General features: G+C 33.4%; 2 protein-coding genes across 3 annotated transcripts in view; both read left to right on the plus strand.

Moving 5' to 3' along the window:
• Positions 1–3,526: 3,526 nt before the first annotated feature.
• On the plus strand, positions 3,527–5,809 carry CPR3 (cuticular protein RR-1 motif 3; the record flags this gene model as incomplete). The annotated part of the gene is given in 4 exon segments (NM_001312460.1): positions 3,527–3,557; positions 3,996–4,187; positions 5,075–5,179; positions 5,571–5,809. Coding segments are annotated over 4 exon segments (414 nt in total). The 3' UTR covers positions 5,685–5,809.
• Positions 5,810–19,203: 13,394 nt separating this feature from the next.
• The window catches only part of LOC106115487 (putative polypeptide N-acetylgalactosaminyltransferase 9), a 143,781-nt gene continuing 138,908 nt past the window's right edge, over positions 19,204–24,076 (plus strand). For both annotated transcript variants that reach the window (XM_013308888.1, XM_013308890.1), the window contains exon 1: positions 19,204–19,440. The gene's annotated coding sequence lies outside the window, so the exon portion shown is untranslated. The remainder of the gene's footprint in view (positions 19,441–24,076) is intronic.

Genomic DNA, 24,076 nt, shown 5'->3' on the forward strand with positions numbered 1-24,076 from the left:
TATAAAAATTCCTTTATAGAACTGGCCATTACAGCAACTGACAGCGATTGTCCTAAGACTTATAATAGCATATCTATTTTAGTATTTATAAAATAAAAATAGTAGATAAATAAATTGTTAATCAAAGTGTTATGTTTGAAATTATAATTGATTATGTATGAGAATAAATTCTAGTGGTATCCTATTAGTTAAAACTAGAAAACAATCTTACTTCTTACTAACATTATAAATGCGAATGTTTAAATAGATGGATAGATGTTTGATAGTATCTACCGAACTGCATGGATCTTGCTGAAATTCGGCACAGATGGAAAACATAGTCTAGAAGAATGAATAGGCTACTTATTAAGGCTTTTTTCATTTTCGCGCGGACGGAGTCGCGGGCGACAGCTAGTTACATATGCGTACTAGTTACTTTGGCGCCAAAAATGAATATTCATTATCTCTATTTATTATCGCATATAAAATTAGGCGCGTATACACATAAAGTCATTTCACTTTTTATTACACTGGTCATAGACCCTGACGTACCACAAAAACTGCAAACGAACTTATATGACTTGCGGCATACATGTTGTCACGGTAAACTTGAAATCAATACGCTACAGATAAAAAATATAACCGCATGACTTGGAAGGCAGATATTACGAATTTCAATACTCGAAAATAAAACGCCAATATCCTAATGGTCGTAATAACACGATGATGGCCAAGGGATTGAATAACCCCTGAAATAAAATTGTAAAAAAAATTATGTAACTTTTAGTACTATTATAGTAGTTAATATATAAATTTATATTTTACATTAAGCAAAATGGAGGTAAAATATTTATTTTAAGTTACTTCTGAATCCCTGGTTATCAAATGACAAGAAAAACAGTCAAACCTGTATAAGCGAGAATCCAAGGGACTGCGGTATTAATCTCGCTTATAAAGGTTTCATTCTAACCAGAGTTTCTCGCTTATGTGGTCGTTGGAGCGGACAATGACTCTCCCTTATAAACATTTCTCGCTCCAGAGTCGTAATAAGTATCAGTGATTAAAATTTTACGAAGTTCATGTTGTACCCAACTTATCTTACTAATGTTATAAATGCGCGTGTTTAGATGGATGTATCTCCAGAACGGGTGAAGAGATGTTGAAATTTGATATGGATGTATAACATAGTCTGGAAGGACACATAGCCTACTATTTTTTTGTTTAATAACCTCTAAGACCGGCAACGCATCTGCTTTTCCTCTGGTATTGCTGATGTCCATGGGCGTCGTTGAACACCTCGGTGTTCCCGCTGCTCGTTTGCCCTCCTTCTGTTATAAAAAAAAAATACCGATCGGACGGAATCGCAGGCGATAGCTAATAATTAGAAAAGTATAAAAACGAAAGTGTGACACTATAAATTGGTCATCATAAACAGTATGAATAGAAATATTGCAGCGCAAAAATAACCTTGTATGTATATATGTACATATCTGACATATTTGTTATTCATATTTTTTATCTACCTATAATACATTGGTAGAGACTATTGTTAGATGTATAGAATTGACGGATTCCTGCCATGAACTTTTCGAACTTAATACGATATTAAATATTCATTGAACACGTTAAATAAATATTATATATAAATATATTATTAAAATGACTAGCTGGCGGCTAAGACGCCGTCCGCAAGGGATAAAAAAAAATTAATTAGTAGCCTATGTGTTCTTCCAGACTATGCTGTACATATATGCCAAATTTCAGCGAGATCCGTGCAGCAATTCTTGAGATAGCTTCTAACAAATATAATATTATATTTATCAGTGGTAGGGCCCGCTTGAAATACCACGACCACACAGAAGACAGACGTGAAGTGGATGAGTGTGCGTCCCGGAGGCCTAATTTAGTCCTCTTTCCCTTCCCACCCTTTTTCTTATAAGGAACGGAAGGGAAGTGGAATTGGATTTCCCGGATGAGAGGATGCATGGAAAGGGAATATATATTTTCTTTCTGTGCATCCTCTCCTCCGTCGATTAAAGGTAGGCAACGCATATGCAATTTCGTATGTCTATGGGCAACGGTCACCTCGCTATTTCAGCGATTTCAGATGGCCGCTTGCTCGTTTGCCACCTTATGATATAAAAAAAAATATCCATCCATACATTCGTATTTATAATATTAGTAAGATGTAAATACAAATTGTAAGTAATAGTCGCATGCGTCTTTTTTGATAAAAATAAATAATAAAACGAAAATCAGAAAGCGAATTATTTATTTTTGCAATGTTATTACTAGTCTAGAATACATTGTAATATAATCTAGATAAGTAAAACAGTTAGACTGAAACATAGATTTACATAAGACCAATAATACATTATTACAATGTAACAAAAATTTTAATTAGGCAACATTTTTTCCTTATGTTTAATAAAAACTAGCTGTCGCCTGCGACTCCGTTGCGTGAAATGGAAAAAAAATAATCAATTCCCGGCAATTACTCGATTTTTTCTCGCCGTAAAAACCATCTTTGAACTTTAATGAACATTTAAAAAAAGAAATGTCCAAATAGGTCCAGGCGTTGTTGAGTTATGCGGTTACCACACATTTTGCGACTCCTTTTTATATAATAGTAGTAACAAATTTTAGTTAGTTATCATTCCTCAATTGGTAAAATATCGGTAAAATATCGGACAAAATAATATTACATTTAAGTTTCAAACTTGTTAAACTATGTACACAGATAATGTTTAATACATATTTGATCCATCTTAAACATATTAAGAAAAAAAAATAATTCTAAAAAGTTTATTTTAAAAACAAAACCATGGCCATACTTATTCAACGAAGTCGCAGTAACATAAAAATGTTTAAATGATAAGAAATATAGGACCAGTTTTTGAACATCGCTAGTTTTACCAAGAATAACCTAAAATCAATGGACGACCAATGTCAAAGGTCAAGGATATTTATCGCACGTGATTTACCTATTTATATAAAATACTAGCTGTCGCTCCCGACTTCGTCCGCGAGAATAAAAATAAATAAGTAGCCTATTTGTTCTTCCAGACTATGGTCTATATGTATACCATATTCCATCGAGAATCGATCAGCTGTTTTGGATATACCTTGAAACAAACATCCATCCATCCATCTAAACATTCGCTACATTTTCATCAAATTAATCACATTCACTTGTTTATTTGATAATAATTAGGTGCAAGTTAAAAATACATCAAAAAACTCAACTAGCTGTAGGTACCCATATGGAAAAACGAGTCATGAAAAAGAATCGAATTACTAACTTCAAAATCTCTGAAGGGAACTGAAATAAATTATAATGTACATACACAAATGCCCTCAAAACAAAACCCTCCTGTCAGGTATAAAAAAAAAATCAAACTTACTAATTGTAATCACCTTGCGAAAAGCCACAAGCCATATTGTAGATCAGAGCTTTGTTGCCAAATCATGCAAATTAAGATCCAACGAGTCGTCGAGTTTAGACGGGAGTATAAAAACGTCGGCTCGTTCGTCTAACGTACAGTTACACGCAATCCGTTAACTTTGACACAAGCATGGTGAGTCCGAGCCAGTAGTTGCGTCACAAATAATTGAGATTACGCCGCCAGCTATAGTCAATGTCCTAATCAAGTATAAAGGGCAATCGCCTTAAGAAATTCGTTTTTGTAACGATCATATTTAACTGCATTACTCAATATATTTCATACATTTTTATAAAGTTTTTATATGTCTTTTATCCATCCAAATTATCATAAAACTGCGTTGACCTTAAAACTTTTTCCACTAACGCGGCTAGCCATATGATCGTAAATAAAAAAAGTCGCATTTCCCGCTAGTGTGAAATATCTACATATAAATTATTCAAACTTTTGTGAGACATTATACTAAACTGATATATAAACACGGCTAAACACTCACGTATATACGTCCGGTGGCGGCACCGACTAGTTCTTGATCTACATATAATAATATTAATCTTAAATTGTCTATTTTAGAGGACCTTCATCGCTCTCTTCGCCCTTGTGGCAGTGGTGGTTGCTGACGGACCCGCACTCCGGTCTCCCGAGGCTGACGCTGCCATCATTAACCAAGAGGCTGACGTCTTTCCCGACAAATACCAGTTTAGTTATGAGACCGCAAACGGTATTGTCGCTGCTGAGTCTGGATTACTGAAGAACGTTGGCCGCGTAAGTAATAAACTTATTTAAAATTTCGACTACCATGGACGGATCCATCCCGGGGTGAGGGATTAAGAATTGAAGCTCTATCACGAAGTCTTTATTCGTGTTGGTCAGATGCTCAAAGAAATGATGTAACAGTGAATTACATTTGATAGGACTAACAAACAAGATAGGAAAGGATAGCCGATAGGAGAATAATCACATATTTATTATTAGTATTTGACAGCGCTGCGTCTGTATTATTTAAAATCCTTTGGAGTTCTCTGAAATCGTCAAAACATTTCCGCATCTTTTATCCAGAATAACACTGCCGAGAACTTTATATTAACTACGTAAATTGTGTGGATTTTCTTTTTTGCGAATAATGTTAATAAAAAAATATCGACAAAAAGATTTTAACATGTTTTCCTCGTAAATTGAAGACCTTGAAGAAATATCAAGGTTCAAATGTTTAAAGTTATAGGTGCGGTTTAATACGAATTCCGATTATCGCAGCGAGATAATAAAGAAGTCTCCTCTGTATTTAATTTATTTTAATAAATATTCATAAATACATATAATAACGTAATTTGTTTCAAAAACTGTTTAAATATTCAAGTATTTGAAATCAGTCTGATATGTATAATTTCGTGTTTATTTTTGACAAGCTGTAGCCCGCGACTCCGTCCGCACGGAATTAATAAAATCTTAATTAGTAGCCTATGTATTATGCTAATGCCAAATTTCAACGAGATTCATAAAGCCGTTCCGGGGATATCTTCAAACAAACATCCATCTATCCATCTAAATTTTCGCATTTATAATATTAGTAAGATTAATTTTATCATTTAACCTCACGTTTAGTAGAGACACTGTTCAGCCACTTTAATCTCATTTCTTTGATATTTTTATAGGAAGACGAAGCTTTGCAAGTCGAAGGACAAAACAGATACGCGGCACCTGACGGCAGCATCATCTCTTTGACTTACGTCGCCAACGAGTTCGGATACCAACCACAGGTACGTTGAAAGTATAGAAGAAGATGTAGTAGGCTCCACGTCTAGCACGTATTTTGCATGAGGATAGATCATGGATCACTCCAGCTAAGCTGTCACGATGTTTTCCTTGACCGTAAGAACGTCGGACAAAATGTACACATGTAAATCGAAAATCGAATAAGACATTGGTACATGGCGGGATTCGAACCCAGGACCTGCAGATTGCAAGTCAAGTGCTTTAACCTGTGAGCTACCGACGCTCTTCAATAATGTTAAATCAATCGCTAAATCAAACAAAGCAATATAAACGTAGCCTCGAATTCCCATTACAATCCAGTTTACTATTGCCTAAGAAACAATGTATACTGATTTTAAGATTATCATTTTATTCTTAATTTTTGTTTCATTCCAGGGTGCCCACCTTCCCGTCGCCCCCGAACCTCAACCTATCCCCGAGTACATCGCCCGCTCCATCGAATACAACCGCATTCATGCCCCAAAAACAGTTGACGGCCAAAGACGTTAAGAATAATGTAAACTAAATCAACTATTACAATACTCAATATTACTTATATCTTGTTAATTACACTGCCTTTAAAATATATGTCTAGTCGTTCCGTAAGAGTTTAATTAGAAAAAGTTCACAATTTATTCTTTGTTTTTTTTTTTTACTATCCACCCTTTTTACTCTGTATTTCATCTATTCAATATAGATGGACTGTGTAAAGGAGGATTTTTTTTATATCATAAGGTGGCAAACGAGTGAGCGGCCACCTGAAATAGCGAAGTGACCGTTGCCCATAGACATACGCAATTGCATATGCGTTGCCTACCTTTAATCAACGGAGGAGAGGATCCACAGCAAGAAAATATTTTCCCTTTCCATGCATCCTCTCATCCGGAAAGTCCACTTCCACTTCCCATCCTTTCATTATAAGAAAAAGGGTGGGAAGGGAAAGAGCATTAAATTAGGCCACCGGGACGCACACTCATCAGACGAAACGCGGAATTGCTTCCACTTCACGCCTGTCTTCTTTGTGGTCGTGGTATTTCACCGGGCGAGCCGGGCCAATTCGGGCGAAGATGTTAAAGTGGGCTCTACCACTGTCAAAAAAAAGAGGATAGATAGATATGACGGCTGATAAAGATGTATAGAGTAGTACATAGTATGCTGACCCTCCATTGGCATAAGGGCAGGTTGATAATTTCTTCTATCCAAAGTTGTAAAAAATATTATTGCTCCTAGATTATTTATTTATTAGCGTGATAATAATAATAGATTTATCAAGAGACTAGCGGTCGCCTGCGACTTCGTCTACGGCAAATAGAGTAAAAGTAACATATATTATACCTGCGCGTTTCAACTAATTTTCCGTCAAAATAAGTTCGGAAAAAACGCGGTCTTGCGGACAGACATACATAACGACAGACAGACACCATAAAAATGGTTTCTCATCATTGTCATAGGCTGCTAGAAGACCTTATGAATGAAAGGGTGATTGGATAATGAAGGAAAATTAAGAATTTTCAGTCACGAAAAAGATATACATACTTTCAAATATAGAAAATACTCGAAAAGAAAAACATCGTCATCATAACACCGTAAAGTGTTTTGTACCTTCGATATTAAATCGAATATTAAAAGAAAACATTGTTTCATTCGGGGAATGAGATTTTCGTCGACACATCGAATGAACGGAAATTAAAATAAATGGAATTTTAGCGGCACCTGTTCAATTTATTTCCGTCGTTTTGAATTGTATAATACGTCGGGATATTGGGGAGACGTTTCTTGCGCCTTCTTTAATTTTTCACTTTATACGTTGAGATTACTTATAAAAATACATCTTATCTTACTAATATAGGTACATCGTACACATAGGCGACTATTTTTTTTTAATTCCGCGTGGATGAAGTCACAGACGAAAGCTAGTATTATATACATATGTAAGAAATTCATGTCACGATGTATGTTTGCGATAAACTCCGAAACTCTCTCTCTCTCCCTAGCTTGCATCCCACAAGGTGGTGGGGTCAGCTTAAAACTAAAAAACGATATACTCCGAAACTACGGAACCAATTGTTATCAAATTTTGTAAACATCTGTAATTTGGTCCAACATGAGATGTAGGGTAGTTTTTATCTCAGTATTTAGTTCTTGCAAGTTAAATGTTTATTTTACATCTTTAGTGTGTATTTACCGTTAGTTCTATGAAATTCTAATAGATGGCGATTTGACATCTAAGTTGCAAAGATATCCGGTAGATGGCGCCGCACTTCTATTACTGAATCATAGATGAGAATGGTTGGATGTATGGATCGATGGATAGATGTTTGTCAGAAGCTTTCTTCAGAACTGCTCCACGGATCTCGTTGAAATTTGGCATAGATGTAGAACACAGCCTAGAAGAACACGTAGGCTACTGATTAAGCTGTATTATTGACAGCTAGATTGTTTATATGTGTACTTCTTTAATTGATATTCGTTCTATCGCAACGAAGCGGTTAACACTTTTTTTAGCTCTCTTTTTATAGAAACTTAAACAATGTAATAAGGAAGTACGATAATGGATGAGGCGAATTATGAATTATTAAGACAAATTATAAAGAAAATCTATTTTGTATCATAGTCATATTAAACCTTATTTCCTTATAAACTTTTTTGTCTGTTTTGTATAACAACTAAAACTCATTGTTTATGGTCTTTGAATTTACATATTTTTAATAATGAAAATAATAAATCTAATTGTACGATATTCAAAAACGGCGAGGAATCGTTCAGATTACGTCCTTACGGTACATAAGTTGAATACAAATTGAAAAGTAAAATCCGTCATGATGTCATTTTCGGTATTTTTGTATGTTTAGTTTCCAGTAAAAAACCCAAGTTTTCAGAAATAATATATTTTTTAAAACTAAAATCTTTTTCAATAATTATCATCATCATCATCAGCTCACTATACGTCCCCACCGAGGGGCTCGGAGCCTACCCTAAGTTAAGGGTGATTAGGCTATAGTCAACCACGCTGGCCAAGTGCGGGTTGGTTGACTTCACACATATCTTTGAATTTCTTCACAGATATGTGCAGGTTGCATCACGATGTTTTCCTTCACCGTAAGAACGTCGGATAAATGTACATATGTAAATCGGAAATCGAAAAACACATTACTACATGGCGGGATTCGAACCCAGGACCTGCAGATTGCAAGTCAAGTGCTTGACCACTGAGCCACCGACGCTTCTCAATAATTATCTAACTAGAAATATTTAGAAAACTAAAGGTAAGGTAAGGTACCAAAAGGTAGTAAGAACACAGTAATATGAATGGAATGTGCTTACTAATATAATAAATGCGAATGTTTGGACGATTGGATGTATGGATCTTAAGTCTCTAGTAAAGTCTAAGATCTTTAGTAAAGATGTAGAACATAATCTGGAAGAATACATGGGCTACTAAATACGTTTTTGAAATGCCGCGCGGAGTTTAGGCGGCAGCTAGTCTTAAATAACAGTACCTGGATGACCGAGTTTTGCTAGGTATTTTTTTTTAATTGCGTTCTTTGGAAATTATATTTAAGTACGAATTACTAATAAAATGATGAAATATGAATAATATTTTTAGATCTTACCGATAGAAAAAATTAAGTTTATGTTTAAGTTGATTATCGATAAAACACGAATAAAATGACATTTTCTAAAAATGATTCCTAGCTAGATCGATTTATCGGCCCCGAAAACCTCTATATACTAAATTTTATGAAAATCGTTGGAGCCGATTCCGAGATTCCAATTATATATATATACAAGAATTGCTCATTTAAAGATATAAGATAGAAAATAATTTCCATTTTAATCTTTTGTAATAAGCTCTAAAACTCCTAGGAATCGAAATCTAAAACCACAGACCCTGAAACAGACGAGCGTATGTCTGATAGTGTCGGCTTAATGCTCTTGTTCCATTTCTGAAAAAGGAAAAAGACTGATTTCCAACTGGTCAGGTTAGACCTCTAGTACACCTACGGAGGTATATATTTAATATGTAAAACGAACCAGATCGAAGATCAAGTTTCGATGGACGGTCGATTTACAAACAAGCTTTCGCATGTACAAAAGATTTCTTTTATACATGCTAGAGCTTGTTTTAAACGAAAAAGCTTTTGTCATATCTTTTTCAACTACATACGTAAATAGTAAATAAATTTTCTTAAAATATTTATCTTAAAGTTGTACTAAACTCAGAAGAAACGAACAGTTCTTTTAACATTCAAGTCAACTCGTCCTTAAGACAAAGAATTTTTTTTATTAAAAAAAATGTACTTACGTAGAATTTAAAATATTTTTAGGCTAGAAAATGTTAAATAAGTTTCAGTGACATCATAAATATAAATTAAAAAAGTAAGGTTTATAGCTTGATAACATCATAATGTTTCGTAAGAAAAGAGCTCTTTGCGAAGTTTTAATTAAAGTTCAGTCATCCGTTGCATTCGATTAGCGAACTTCTCTCGTAGGTTAAAGTGAAAGATGACTTAATCCATGTGATACTACTGATCCAATGTATTTATAAACTATATTTGTACTGGAAATAGGTTAAAATTTCAATATCATTGGGACATTATACCTATAAAAAAATAAATGCAAACTCTCATGTCTTGTTATTGTTATTTCAAAACATCAGGCGCGGCTTGTTCAAAAACTGCCGTATAAAATAATCATACGTTCCTCATTATTAAAAACAGTAGGAAGTTTCATACAAGTAATATTAATTTATTATGATTACTTTTTTAATAAATTGAATGAAATCAAATCCTTCATAATGATCCTCTACACTTTTACGACTTCAAAAATTTTCTCTCAACTAAACGAGACCTCGGAGAATACACAAAATACAAGACAAGGAGTTCGGTTTACGTGTTTTTTGTTCAGTACGACTTTTTTTAGTGGCGACAATAAATAACGAGAAGTCGGTGTTGGCCTAAAAAGGTTTTGTTGAAGGTTTAACGTCTCTCCGAGGTATAGACTTTAGGGATCACTTCACATAAAATGTGTCCACAGAAATGTACTTTTACGAACAATTTTGATATTGAAAAAGCTTTGGAATTACTTCCTCCTATTGCTATTATTCTTTCGGATAATATTGGGTTAATTTAATAATTAGATTTACTATATTACTAGCTGTCGCCCGCGGCTCCGTCAGTCACTCAGACCTACTCAATATGCTCACAAAATTTCATGAGAATCGGTCAAGCCGTTTCGGAGGAGTATGGGAACGAAAATTGTGACACGAGAATTTTATATACAAGATTTAAACATATAATAAAATAAGTTACATCACATCATAAAGTTGAGAAAATATATTCAATGAAACAATTCAATTTAATTTCAATATGAAAAAAATAAAAGAGAACCAAATTACTTTATAAATAGCGAAAAAGAGATTTTTTTACAGAGACCATGGATGTGACAGTTACCTTTTTCTAGCACAAAAAAACGTCTTTGTAATATAACATAAATAAAAACGTAATTTATAACTAATGACGGTCGCAACCTAAATAGCTCACAAAAACATTTTGGGTACAACAAAGGAACTGCTAATTTGACTATTATTATAAATAATCTTATTTAAAATGAGATAACTGTCACCGATCTATACAAAAATAATATAATTTTCATCATTCTCTAGAAAAAAAAATAGAAAGAGCAACTCATTTAGGTGTTTTGGGTAGTAAAAATCTTATGTATTATATAAATTCTCGTGTCACAATTTTCGTTCTCATTCTCATCCGAAACGGTTTGACCGATTCTCATGAAATTTTGTGAGCATATTGAGTAGGTCTGAGAATCGGCAACTATCTATTTTTTAATCTAGCGCGGACGAAGTCGCGGGCGACAACTAGTTTATTATAAGAATGACCTTTTATAGGTATTTAACTATAGTATTATACGTAAACTTTGTTGAAAACACAAGTAAAATCTTTTATACGTTACGTAACAATATTTTTTTCTTTGATAGTTAACGAATTACATTTGAACGTGTGTTGATATTACATGTGATTTTACTACTGTTTTTCCCTTAATATTTGTACATATCTTACTAATATAAATGCGAATGTTTAAATCAGTCTTTCCCAAAGTGGGCGATAACGCCCCCTTGTGGGCGCTGCATGTTTCAAGTTGCGGGTTATAGTAAAAGTTTCGTTTAGAATTCTCCGTTAATAGACATATATAGGCCAGTATTATTAATTAATTTAACTTATATTGGTTTTTAAATATGTGAAAATATGGGGGCGCTAAAAAAATATTCTCAAAGTTGGCAGTAGACAAAATAAATTTGGGAACCACTGGTTTAGATGGATGAATGTTTGAAAGTATCTCGATAACGGTTGAATGGATCTTGATGAAATTTGTATACAATCTTTATATCTGAACCATGTCCTGTGAATGCTGTAAACGCCAGCCATTCGTCTGTGTGTAATACGTATGTAATTTGTATTTGTTCGTGTTTGTTGAACATGCAATTTTTTTTTTGCTTTTTTTTTTTAAATTGTGAGCAAATTTTTTTTGTTTATTTACTGATATTTCTTTTACCATTCCAAATAAGCTCTAAGCTTGTGCTAGGATATGGTTTACGACAATAGTCGAATCGGGATTCGAACCCCCGACATCGTGATTGGAAATCCGTACCCTCAAACATTAGGCTATTCACGAGTTGGTGTACCTATTGATTTAATAAAAAATCAGGAAGAACACATAGCCTATTAATTATATTTTTTATACAACGGAGTAGTTTTTTAACATTATAATCATTGACAATTTTTATAATCGTTGTTTATTTTTATATAAATATTTATGTGTAAATCATTACTAAACGATATCTGATATGTAACATCGGCTATTAACTGCTTGAACAGTTTAATCCGTTTCCTAATGAATGTACGAGATTGAACAAGCTTCGTAGAGCACTGAAATTACCAACAAATTGAAATTCCAAGATGGATTCATCTTAAAAAGTATTTGAAAAAATTGATTATTAATCTATGTCATCATTTAGAAATGACATGAGACAAAGCAACCCATTTAAAACTAACATACACACACTGAATTTATAAATATAAAATAAATTAATTATAATATATAATTTTAATTTTTAACAACCGGCTAGACCAGTGCAATACCACGATGATCCAGTGAGGTGAGATGGAAGCAATTCTACGTTTCGTTTGATGACTGCGAGCCGGTGGCCTAATTTAACTTCTCTTTCCCTTTCAACCATTTTCTTTGCATAGGAAATATTCTCTTTCTGTACGTTCCCTGTTCCATCAATTCTATAGGCATGCAACTCATTAGCAAATACGGATGTCTAAGGGTTTGTCATAGGCGGCGTGCTTGACACGTTATAACATAAAAAATATATTTTGAATTTAAAAATGTACTATTCGAGTCTAAAAAAATGTTCGTTTATAATTATATACCAGTGATATTGATATAAAGCTGATCCTTGATGGAGACGTTTGTTCTATTTCCACTTTTTTTGTGACTGATTGCCACTGTTTGCCTTGAGGAGGCATTTACAGCGTCACCGGGCTTGAGGTGGCCGGGCTAGAGATGTCTATTTCCACTAGTCCGATCGAAACTATATGTACCAAATTTCAGCCGCGCGTGGAGACATTCATTCTTTTAGTTGCTAAGTGGAAATATCCATTAACCCTGTTGAAAAAAATGAAACTGATAATAAATAAACTCATTTTCTACTTTTATGGCTGCTCGTAAACATGTTGCCTTGTTTCACAAATACCTTTAGGCTGTATTTTGCAACATTGGCCGTCATTAATTTCATATAACGAATTCCTTCTGCGTCGTAGTATAAAAGTGCCGTAAAGCTTCACTGAGCTTCGCGGGTTGCCATAAAAAGCTTCTATAAAAACTTAACGGAACGAATAGATACTTAATAATTGTTATTTACTTTGTTCCAATGATTTTTATAACTTATTCCTATTATTCCCGAACGGATATTTTTCAAATTATAGTCACCATAGGTTATGGAAAAATAGAGATATCAAAAAAAATAATTTTTCATCACCTTTGCATTATTGCTTCTTATGTTTTTTCGATTAAACTTTAAATTAATAATATAATATGTTACATATATTTTTACATAGTTTGTATTTTAGTCAATGCCTGTTTTAACAATTCCGGCGCCTGGGCAAGATTTTTGCGGCGCCCTTTTTCTAAAATCTTCGTTAGGTATGGTATCTTAGGGGCGCCCCTTTCCTACACTGGTGGCTAAGGCGCCCCCGGCTTGTGCCCTGGGCGGTTGGCACATCTTACCCTAACCTAACGCTGTTACTAATTTTAGTTTATGTTGGCTATGATGGTATGGACGCGATAATAGACAATGGTTTATTGTTAGTCATCCTGAGTTGAATGTGCATAATCAGTGAATATTATTCAGTTCTCTATGACAGGTAATGAGATTAAGCAAATGAGCAAGTGACTGTTTCGTACGTGTTGATGAAAACAATATTATTATGATTAGGTGTTAAGGTAAATGAAATATTTATTAGCATAAAATATACGTTTTCCAAAACATATCGTTTTGACTTTTGAATTTTCACTTTAATAATTAATTATAAACTAACAAAGCATCTAATGAATAGTCTTAAATATATGATATAAAATAAAATATTAAAAAACGAATAATTTAATAAAATAGTATTATTAAAAGGAGACCCTTCAGGCAAGGCCCCGAACATACTGGCAGCGTTCCCCCTTTGGACAGCTAAACTAATTCTTTGTCCGAGGTAGCTGCCAGCTCTTCGGTCCCCTGTGATGTCGATTAATTTTTTGGATACATCCTTAAAAAGTCTTAAAGCGCTAGGACCCCACGGACCAAAGGTCTCGACGCCGAATGGGACAAAATCGTATTCGGAGCCTAGACCCCTGTATTTGCTTGCTTTTGCATTTTCCGCCGCTTCATAAGCCACACCCGCTTTGTTGTTGGTTACATGTAGATGGGAAGGGGCCAGCGTGTCTGAACAGGTTGCATCCCATACCAGCACCCGACCCATCTTCCATAGAATCAAACTCATACCGTCAGGTCCCTTGCCATCGTCTCTTGCTACACCAGTCGGCTCAAGTAGATTTGACATTTCATCAAGTCATTTTAATTACATATCTATCTATACTTTATATGTGCGAATGATATATTTGAAATAAAAGTATTACAAGTATTGCATATTTGTCATTTGCAATAAAATTATTTATTTCATAATTTATAATCGAGCAATTTTGCTAAATTCGTTATCCTAAATACAATTCAGGAAATCTAAATAATTAAATGGCTCACCAGCTAAATAAAATGCAAACAGATTTAAATTATGTATATGCGAATTCCAAGTTTTAGCTGCGCTGGACGATTTTGCAACGTTTAAAGTAGGTTTTCACTGTCCGAACAGTTGATGTCTCTTTCATCTTGTATAAAAAAGGAAGACAACAACGTGTTCTAATAGAAGTGTTAGGCCAGTGGAATTACGGAGTTAAATAGTGACTATGCTTAGTAGAGGAGGCGAAGCGGGGATTTTTGGATATACTAGAACGCGGCAGTCAAACATAAGGTTACCCACATCCCAACCAAACAAATAATCCTATCACAAAAGAAACGATCTATAAAGAGCTGGTAAGTATCGGTTATTATAAATACTAAAGTGCGTTTTACTGCCACGCTCGAGTAAATCCAAAAATCCCCGCTTCGCCTCCCATTTTAATAGTAACATTAATAAATTAATTTGTCTAGACACTATGATTTAAAATACATTCGAAATTTAAATATATCCAATAGAATTTCAATTTGTGACTTGTAAATTCTTCGACAACGAAACGGAATCCTCCAGTGTACGATTGAAATTTTCATTTCAAGATTCTTTTTATTTTATTTTATCATAACGTCGTAACGTCCGCATAATAAGATTTTATGACAGCGCTAAACAAAGCCAAGCTATGCAAGTTATTACAGAAATGCCTGATTACCAAGCTCTAATTTTATCCGATGTTTTTATTGAAGGAAAACATCGGGATGCAATCTGCACATATCTACGAATAAATTCAGATATATGTGAAGTCAACCAACTCACACTGCGCTAGCGTAAGGGTAGTCTCCTGATGATGATGATGATGATTAGATTTAGTCGATTCCACGAGACAAAGAAGAACGTTTGAATAGATGGATAGATGCTTGTTAGAAGGTATCTTCAGAACTACTGCATGAACCTCGATGAAATTTAAAATTAGCATAAATGTAGAACATAGTCTGGAAGGACACATAGGCTTCAAATTTTTAATTTTAATTTCCGAGTGGACGGAGTCACGCCTACAGATTTATAGAATGAGTAACTACGTATAATATATATTATATTTTCTGTTTTGTTGAAACATGAAATGACCAAAGCTGGTAACAATATATCACATAGTTATCTAACCTGTGCGAAACTTTTGTCGGACTTTGATCCACACAATCGTTACCTCGTTTTACGTCAGCTCAGAATAATTGATGGCCATCGATACAAAACGAAATGTTTTCACAACAGACGATGTGTTTAGTTATATGCATACAGTCACATCATTTATCAGTAGTTACTCATACACAGGTGTATAGTTGCCCTCCTTTTTTACTTAAAAAATATATATGTGTTTTTTATAACGATAGCTATTGCCCTCGACTCCGCCCGGACAGATATAAAAAGAAACTTAATAAGTACTTTATGTGTTCTTCCATACTATGTTCTACAACTGTGCCAAATTTAATCAAGATCCGTTGTGCCGTTCCAGAGTTATCTTCAAAACATTCCATCCATCCATATAAACATTCGCATTTATAATATTAGCCAGAAGTAAGATTAACACAAACAACAAAAGAAAATATCTCACGGATGTTTGGTTTTTTTATATGAGTTTCTCTTATAAATACACTGCGTTTAAAAAAAAAAACTACGTAATCTACGTAACCATTACTTGTATCAAATAAATATAATTAGTAGCCGATGTGTTCTTTCAGTCTATGTCCCACATTTATCTAAATTCCAGCAAGCTCCATGTGTACATACCAGAGATGCCCTATCAAACATTCATCCAAACATTCGCATTTATAATATTATTAAGAATTAATTTTCCCGGACAGTATAACAATAGTCGTGTCATAATTAAAAATAAAGAGAAATACTTGATATCGATGTATGTATTCGAGACGGTGAAGCGATGGATTTGCAATTAGCAGGCAATAGCGTTGCTATAAGCATAGAAATAGGTCGGTAGTTCCATAGCTCGGGATCCAATGAATTTACAGTCAAGTTTCTACAGTAATTGCAAAGGCATTGATATACGTATTAATAGGACTGCGAAATGTTTATTTGCAAAACTGTTATTTTACTATTATACTATTGGAAATTGATACGTTTTAGTATGGTATAAAAGTTTTGCTCTTTTTAGGATTCATTGAATTTTATAAGATAACTAGCTGTGGCCCGCGACTCCGTTCGCGTTGATATATAAAAAAAACTTATCTAGTATAGCCTATTTGTTCTTTCAGACTATGTTGTACACGTATGCCAAATTTAATCGAGATACGTTCAGCCGTTCTAGAGATATCTTCAAACACCCATCCACATCACATCCATCTAAACATTCGCAATTATAATATTAGTAAGTTAAATAAAAAGCAGCTCTTCAAGGCATAAATTTGACAAAAAAATGATTAAATAGTATCCTATGTCCGTCTCCTGGTTCTAAGCTATCTCCTCACCAATTTTCAGCCATATCGGTAAGGTCATTCTTGAATTATAAATAGTGTAACTAACACGATTTCTTTTATATATATAAGATAGATAAACAAACATATATCACAAATATAAACAGTTAAAAAAAACTTTTTTTCAGATGTTAATTTGAAAGATGACTAATTTATTCTATCAAATTGGCTACATAGGTTCTGAACGCTTGCTAAGAATCTATCAAAATTTCTATTATTCTTTTTTCTGAGAGATGTTATTCCTTTAGCAGAACATAACACTTTTAAAAACAAATAATTTTCTAAATATTTTTAAATTCATCTTGCAGATCTAAAAAGAGTGGTGTATATTTGCAATAATTTAAACAGTAAGTATTAAATAGATATGAATATACTATGGTCTTATAATAAACAAATTTATATATTTAGAAATTTACATATCAACAAGATTTGTAGCAATCTCACCTGAGTGCAGGAAATAAATGTGATTAAAATTTTATCTCCCTCAGTTCCGTCCATTTCCTTCGTCTCGAATACGATCAAATACCATGGAAATTGAATACAAAAACGCCGTCTGCTGCTTTTATTTTTTCATTTATTGTTTTAGTATTATTTTCGTTAATATCTTTCCACCAGAAATCTTTTAATGTTACTAATATTATAAATGCGAATGTTTAGATGGATGTTTGTTTGAAGGTATCTCCGGAACGGCTGAACGGATCTCGACGAAATTTGGCATAAATATAGAACATATTCTGGAAGGACACATGTGTTCTTCCAGAGTATGGTCTACATCGGTGACAAATTTCATCAAGATCTGTTTAGTCCTTCCGAAGATACCTTTAAACAATCATCCATCCATCTAAACTTTGGTTTTTATAATATTAGTAAGATAGACTAAAATTATGCCTCCGGCATGCACACTCGTGAGACGAAACGCGCAATTGTTTCCACTTCACGCCTGTCTTCTGTGTGGTCGTGGTATTTCATCGGTCGACTCGTGCAACCAACAAATATTGTTGTTGCGGGGTCTACCATTGTTAAGACACCTCTCAGTAAAATGTTATAAAGTTTCTACTTATATAGATTTTATAATCAATTGAACAACTTTATTATTAGATTTCAGATTAAAAATCTAGCAAACTTTTATTTTAGTTCTGTGAACGATAACAAGCAAATTGCTTCGGAACTTTTACCGGGAATAGATATATTGGAGCAGAGCTTACCGTATCGATTTCCATCTGTTATTTGTAGTCACGCGATATTTTCTGCTATCCATGAGTTTTCACTCCCTCAAAACTTGTACAAAAATATATTGTCATCTCTTTTATTTGCCCTGTAAAAAGAGAAATTGACGAAAAAATGCTATAGTTAGAAATGAATCGAGTTTTTAATTTAGTCTTTTAACGTCTGTGTAAAAATAGAATGCGCTTTAGTACTAACAAGCATATTAAATGGGTTAAAAAAATAATGGGGGGAAAAAATCGTTATAAATCAAACTACTATACGCAAATTCATTTTAAACAGTGTTTCCCAAAGTGGGCGATAACGCCCCCTTGTGGGCGCTGTAGGTCTCAAGTTGCGGGTTATAGTAAAAGTTTCGTTTACAATTCTCCGTTAATATACATATATAGGTCACAATAATTAATTAATTTAATTTGAAGTTATAGTGGTATTTAAATATGTGAAAACGTGGGAGCGCTAAAAATATTTATTCTCAAAGTGGGTAGTAGACAAAACAAGTTTGGGAACCACTGATTTAATACTTAAGTCCTTAGTGTAGATTTCTCTTAGTAACTACCACACTCAGAGTTCCGTCACTAGTTCAAATCAGTTTCGTAATTAAGGCTCTTGTCCGTCATACAGGCATTTACATAAATATAAACACAAACTTACATACAAATTTAAATATGAGAAAAATAACCTCTTTTCATTGAGGTAATAAAAATAGGCTAAAATCCCCAGAAAATACAATCCTATTAAATCATTTCACACATTTCATATTACAAGTGATTACGCAATTACTTTGTTTTTTTTTGCCACGCTCACCTGGCCAGATAAATTTGTAGTACTTTATGACTTTAAATTCAAAGAAACCTACTTGAAAAATTGACATGCGCTTTAAAAACTTTTTAGAGAGCGCATGCGCGGCGTTAGTGGCGTTGAACAAATGACAGCTGTAAAAACATTCCGTTTGTGGATTTTGTGATTTCTATTTAAAAAAAAATTGTTATCGGTTTTACAATTCAAAAAATATATTAATTATATAGTTTAGTGTTATTTTGGTTTTAATATAATCATTCCAAATTTAGTATCTGTGAAATTATCGTATTGTGAACTTTTGAGGTTATAAATTTTGTGTTTATGTTTTACTTTGATGTGAACTTGTAAATATATCGACTTTGAGACATTATTTGGTTCTAATGCAGTGTATTATAAAGGTCGCAGGCTTGCAAATTTCATTTTGGAGTAAATTCGTTCTCTGATTCTACAAAGAAAGGTAAGGTAAGTACAAAAACAATCAATTCGATATAGTTTTATACTACGATTAGCTGTCGCCCGCGACTCCGTCCGCGCGGGATTAAAAATAGATGTTGGCCGATTCTCAGACTTACTCAATATGCTCACAAAATTTCATGACAATCGGTCAAGCCGTTTCGGAGGAGTATGAGAACGAAAATTGTGACACGAGAATTTTATATATAAGATATCTCATTTATATTGTAAAAAGGAAAACGTTAATTGTTTTATGTGTTGTACAAGCATATAAATTATGATTCTTAAAAGTAAATATATTATTAGGTGTAAAAAAAAAAAAAAATTTAGCGATATGAAAAGAAATTTTTATAAGCGCATTTTAAAAAGATATCGTAGTCTAACTCATAAAAAGATTATTTATGGTAAAAAATGATGATAAGAAAAGTAATTTCATAATTGTATGTACTGTAAAAAAAAGTAGTCAGGGGACAGAAATTTCAATAATTTTAAGCTGTGATTATTCTATACTACTGTTATATTTATGTAAGTTTTCTTGGGACTACCATCTAAAACTGCCCATAACTTACCATGGATTTCTGACTCCAAAATCTCCGTATGAAATAAACCGTCATCCCTGTCTTTTGTCTTTGATAAAACAGAGATAACGATAAGTTTTAAACGGGGATTTTGGTCTGAAATTAAACGGTGATTTGAAAATTATTTGAAAAACATTTTATCAGCAATTAAAACCGAGAATGAATACCGAGTGCTAAAACAAATCTAAACACAGATTTGTTTTGGCACTCGGTATTCATTCATTATTATTATTGTCATCATTATTTTAGAAAAAGAAATACTTTTTTTACAGTTAAATAAACATTGAGTGGTATGAAATTATTCTCGACTTCCGGTTGCCATGTCGCGATTCGGACGAAAACATTTGTCGGTCGCCCGCCCCGAAATAATTCGCCATGACATTTTACTTGATTGGATTCATAACTTGGATGTTTGATTTGGAAGTTGAAATTTTGTTAAATCATGTGACCTTTATTAAGCTTTACATAAAATCCTAAAATAACAATGCCGGAATATCAAATTACAATCAGTAAAAAAAGTATTCAATGGAAAATAAGCTCTATAAAAACTAGAATAATTATCATGTAACCATTTACTATATCTTTTTGCTTATATCTTCTTTCGTAAATAAGAATCATTAACAAATGTGACGGAATATACTATAGAACATCTTAGTATTACTACATATGCGAATGTTTAGATGGATGGATGGATGTTCTTTTGAAGGTATCTTCGGAACGGCTGAACTGAACTCGCTGAAATTTGGCATAGATGTAAACCATAGTCTGGAAAAACACATAGACTTTACTTACTTTTTTTTCATTCTGCGTAGACGGAGTCGTGGGCGACAGGTAGTAACATATTTATTTATTACTAAGTCAAATGCTGTAAATCGAATTATTCGTACTTTATAAAACGGTTGATTGGCAACCCTAGCCCTTTTTTCTTTTTAGTTCAATTTCCGGGAATTCTACCTGACAATTTCGTAGATATCGAAGCCTAAGCGTTGGCATGCGGTTGATAGCTATTGCTATCATTGACAACCCTAGCTCAATAGCCTAATCCCTTACCACTAACATGCGATCTCTTCTATTGGAAGATTTTGGTTTGAAGTAGAGGGAATTCGGCTATTTTGGGTGTAACAATATTCTCTGTGGGTTATTTTACTTGGTCAAAAGACCAACTTTACTATAAGTTGCTATTTAGTTTGAATGTTTAAATTACGTACGTTTATGTAATGGTTAAGTTTGTGTTTTGCTACATAACAAGTTCATGTCGTACAGCGTTGTATGTAAATATTTAATTCCTTATTTGATGTGAATTATTTCGACAAAAGTATAAAACTTTGTGGTCGTAGCACGTAAGTTGTACAGCTGAATAAACTAAAGTAAATCAAATTATTGACGACCTCGCTTGGCCACGGTGTCGCACATTTGTTTCGTCCGACCCGAACTAATGTGATGAGACGTTAATCTAACTGTAGGTTTCCATTGCTGAAACATTGTTACAAAACATATTGTTTATTTTTATTGTTTCTTATTTTTCTGGAATAATTTTTTTGTAGATCCCGGAACCCTCGCAGGCGCACTTGAGGTTGGCCACCGAGGGGGTTTTAGTGAGTAAGAATCTCCGAAACCCTGTCTTTCCCTCAAAAGATAGGGTATCTTACGAAGATTCCCCCCCCCCGATACAAAAAAAAAAGTTACTGCTTATTATAGCAGCTACCTGCCTATAAAAGTCGCATCAAAATCGGTCTAGCTATTTCAGAGATTAGCTGGAACAGAGAGATAATATTATTTTGATGCATGTACCGTACATTATATTCAGAGATATGTAATAAAAACCGGTTATTTTAATATTACAAACAGACACTCCAATTTTATTTATATGTATACATGAAAAAAAAATATAACTTAAATCAACACAAGATTAATTTTGAATTTATTTCTGATGTAGTCGTGTAAATAAACGTATTGATGAAGTTGCATCTGAATATTAATTTAACTGCCGTGTCGTTCCATTTGTAGTAAAACATATTGTCGTCTCTGTTTTGTTAAAGTGAATGAAAGAGATGTAAATATGTTTGTATACAATTAATTTGACCGTGGAAACTTACAGTATGGCTCGCCGTGTGCTCGCGTACGAGCCGCTGTCCGATGAATTGAAACTCTATCATAAGGCTTCCACTTAAATCAATATTTACATTGTATTAACGCATTATTGCGCGCGTTGTGTGAAGCAGAATAACAGACATTGTTTTATCAATTTAAACGGAATATGAATAAATGTTGCAAATTTCACCAAAGGTGAAGTTTTACCTTTATTTGTAAACATGATATTTGTATTAACAAAGGAAAATTATCAAATGTTAATAAGTTTGATGAGTTAATTGTTATATTTTTGATAATTTGTCTTTAATAAAATGATATAAAAACGGCTAAAACATTCACGTGTATTCGTCCAGTGGCGGCACCGACTAGTTTCGAGCCCATCGCGGACCTTTCATCAGGGTGAGTGAGTCAGTGAGCGACGGGCCGCGTCCGCGAAATAATACCAGTTTCACTCACCCTGATGAAAGGGGATGATAGGCTCGAAACTAGTCGGTGCCGCCACCGGACGAATATACGTGAGTGTTTAGCCGTTTTTATATTAGTTTATTATAATGTCTCACGAAAGTTTGAATAATTTAATTTATCTTTATCTTTGGTTATTGTCCTAGGTAAGATAAAAGTTGTTTTAATTCTTTTATGATACTGAGATTTTAAAAATTAAAAAGTACGCGTAAGCCATTAATTTAAATAAATGTATTAACTACAGTATTATTTATAAATGTTAAAAGCTTGTTAAGTTTTTTTTGAAGTGTTGGTTAATTTTGTACTGCAAAAACTTACATAAGCGCAAAAAGTTTTTGCGGACGTCGCTTTTGGTGTGAAAATTAAATCTTCCTTATAATTCAACACAAACAGGTCCTTTGTAAATAAATAAATTGGATAACACAACACAATTACAAACAAGTTGCTAAATTGCTAACATAAACCCACTAGTAAAATGATTTTAATGTACTTTTTAAAAATTGTCATAAAAAATCGAGCTGAAGTTGCTATATATGTACCTAATATTACAGGCTAACTATGAAACGTAATCATGGATTTCTATTGCCTATAATTAAAAAAAATAAAGAAATTATCAGAGCAATATGACAATATGTTATCCCTTAAAATTAAATTTACTTGAAATCATAATGTTTAAAAAAAAAAAAAATACGGCAAAGATGTTTTATAAAATAACGTTACAAATTTTTTATAAAAAAATATTTTTATTAAACCAGGCAATTGTTTTAAATCACCTAACAAACCTTGGAATTCAAATAGGTACCAATTACTTCGTCCTGACGTGCGTCAATATTGAGAGATCAGAAGTCACGTCGCTGAATACTTAACGAACCTAAATCACCTGGATGTAGAAAAGACATAAATCTACTTTTACATTATTCACACTGGGCCTAGTATGAATATTTATGACAAATGCCATCGCATCGTCATCGTCAATTTTAATACATATTTTGACGATAAGTATATAAAGATTCCTCAAAAAAATATCCTCAAAATGTAGGATTCGCGTAATTATTACGTTCATTTGATGGCTGGATGGATATTTGTTAGAAGGTATCTCCGCAATGGTTGCATGGATTTCGTTAAAATTGGCCACAGATCATGAAAAGTACATAGACTACTAAGTTTATTTTTTTTTAATCCGCGCGGACGTAGTCGTGGGCGATAGCTAGTTGTCAAATAAAAGGTGACATCTCACTAATATTACAAATGCGAATGTTAAGATAGATGGATGGATGTTTTTTGGAAGATATCTTCGGAACGATTCAACGGATCTCGCTGAAATTTGGCATAGATATAGAACATAGTCTGGAAGAACACATAGGCTGCTAATACGCGGACGACAGATAGTAGTACAGTCAGCGTCATATAGATCGTCACAGACAAGATATGCAAATATATAGGTACATCAAAAGTAATCAATTATATCGGTACAACAAAAGTCCTCAAAATAATAGATACATTCACCCTGCTCA

Source organism: Papilio xuthus, unplaced genomic scaffold (assembly GCF_000836235.2).
Source record: "Papilio xuthus unplaced genomic scaffold, Pxut_1.1 DF827789.1, whole genome shotgun sequence".
NCBI lineage: Eukaryota > Metazoa > Arthropoda > Insecta > Lepidoptera > Papilionidae > Papilio > Papilio xuthus.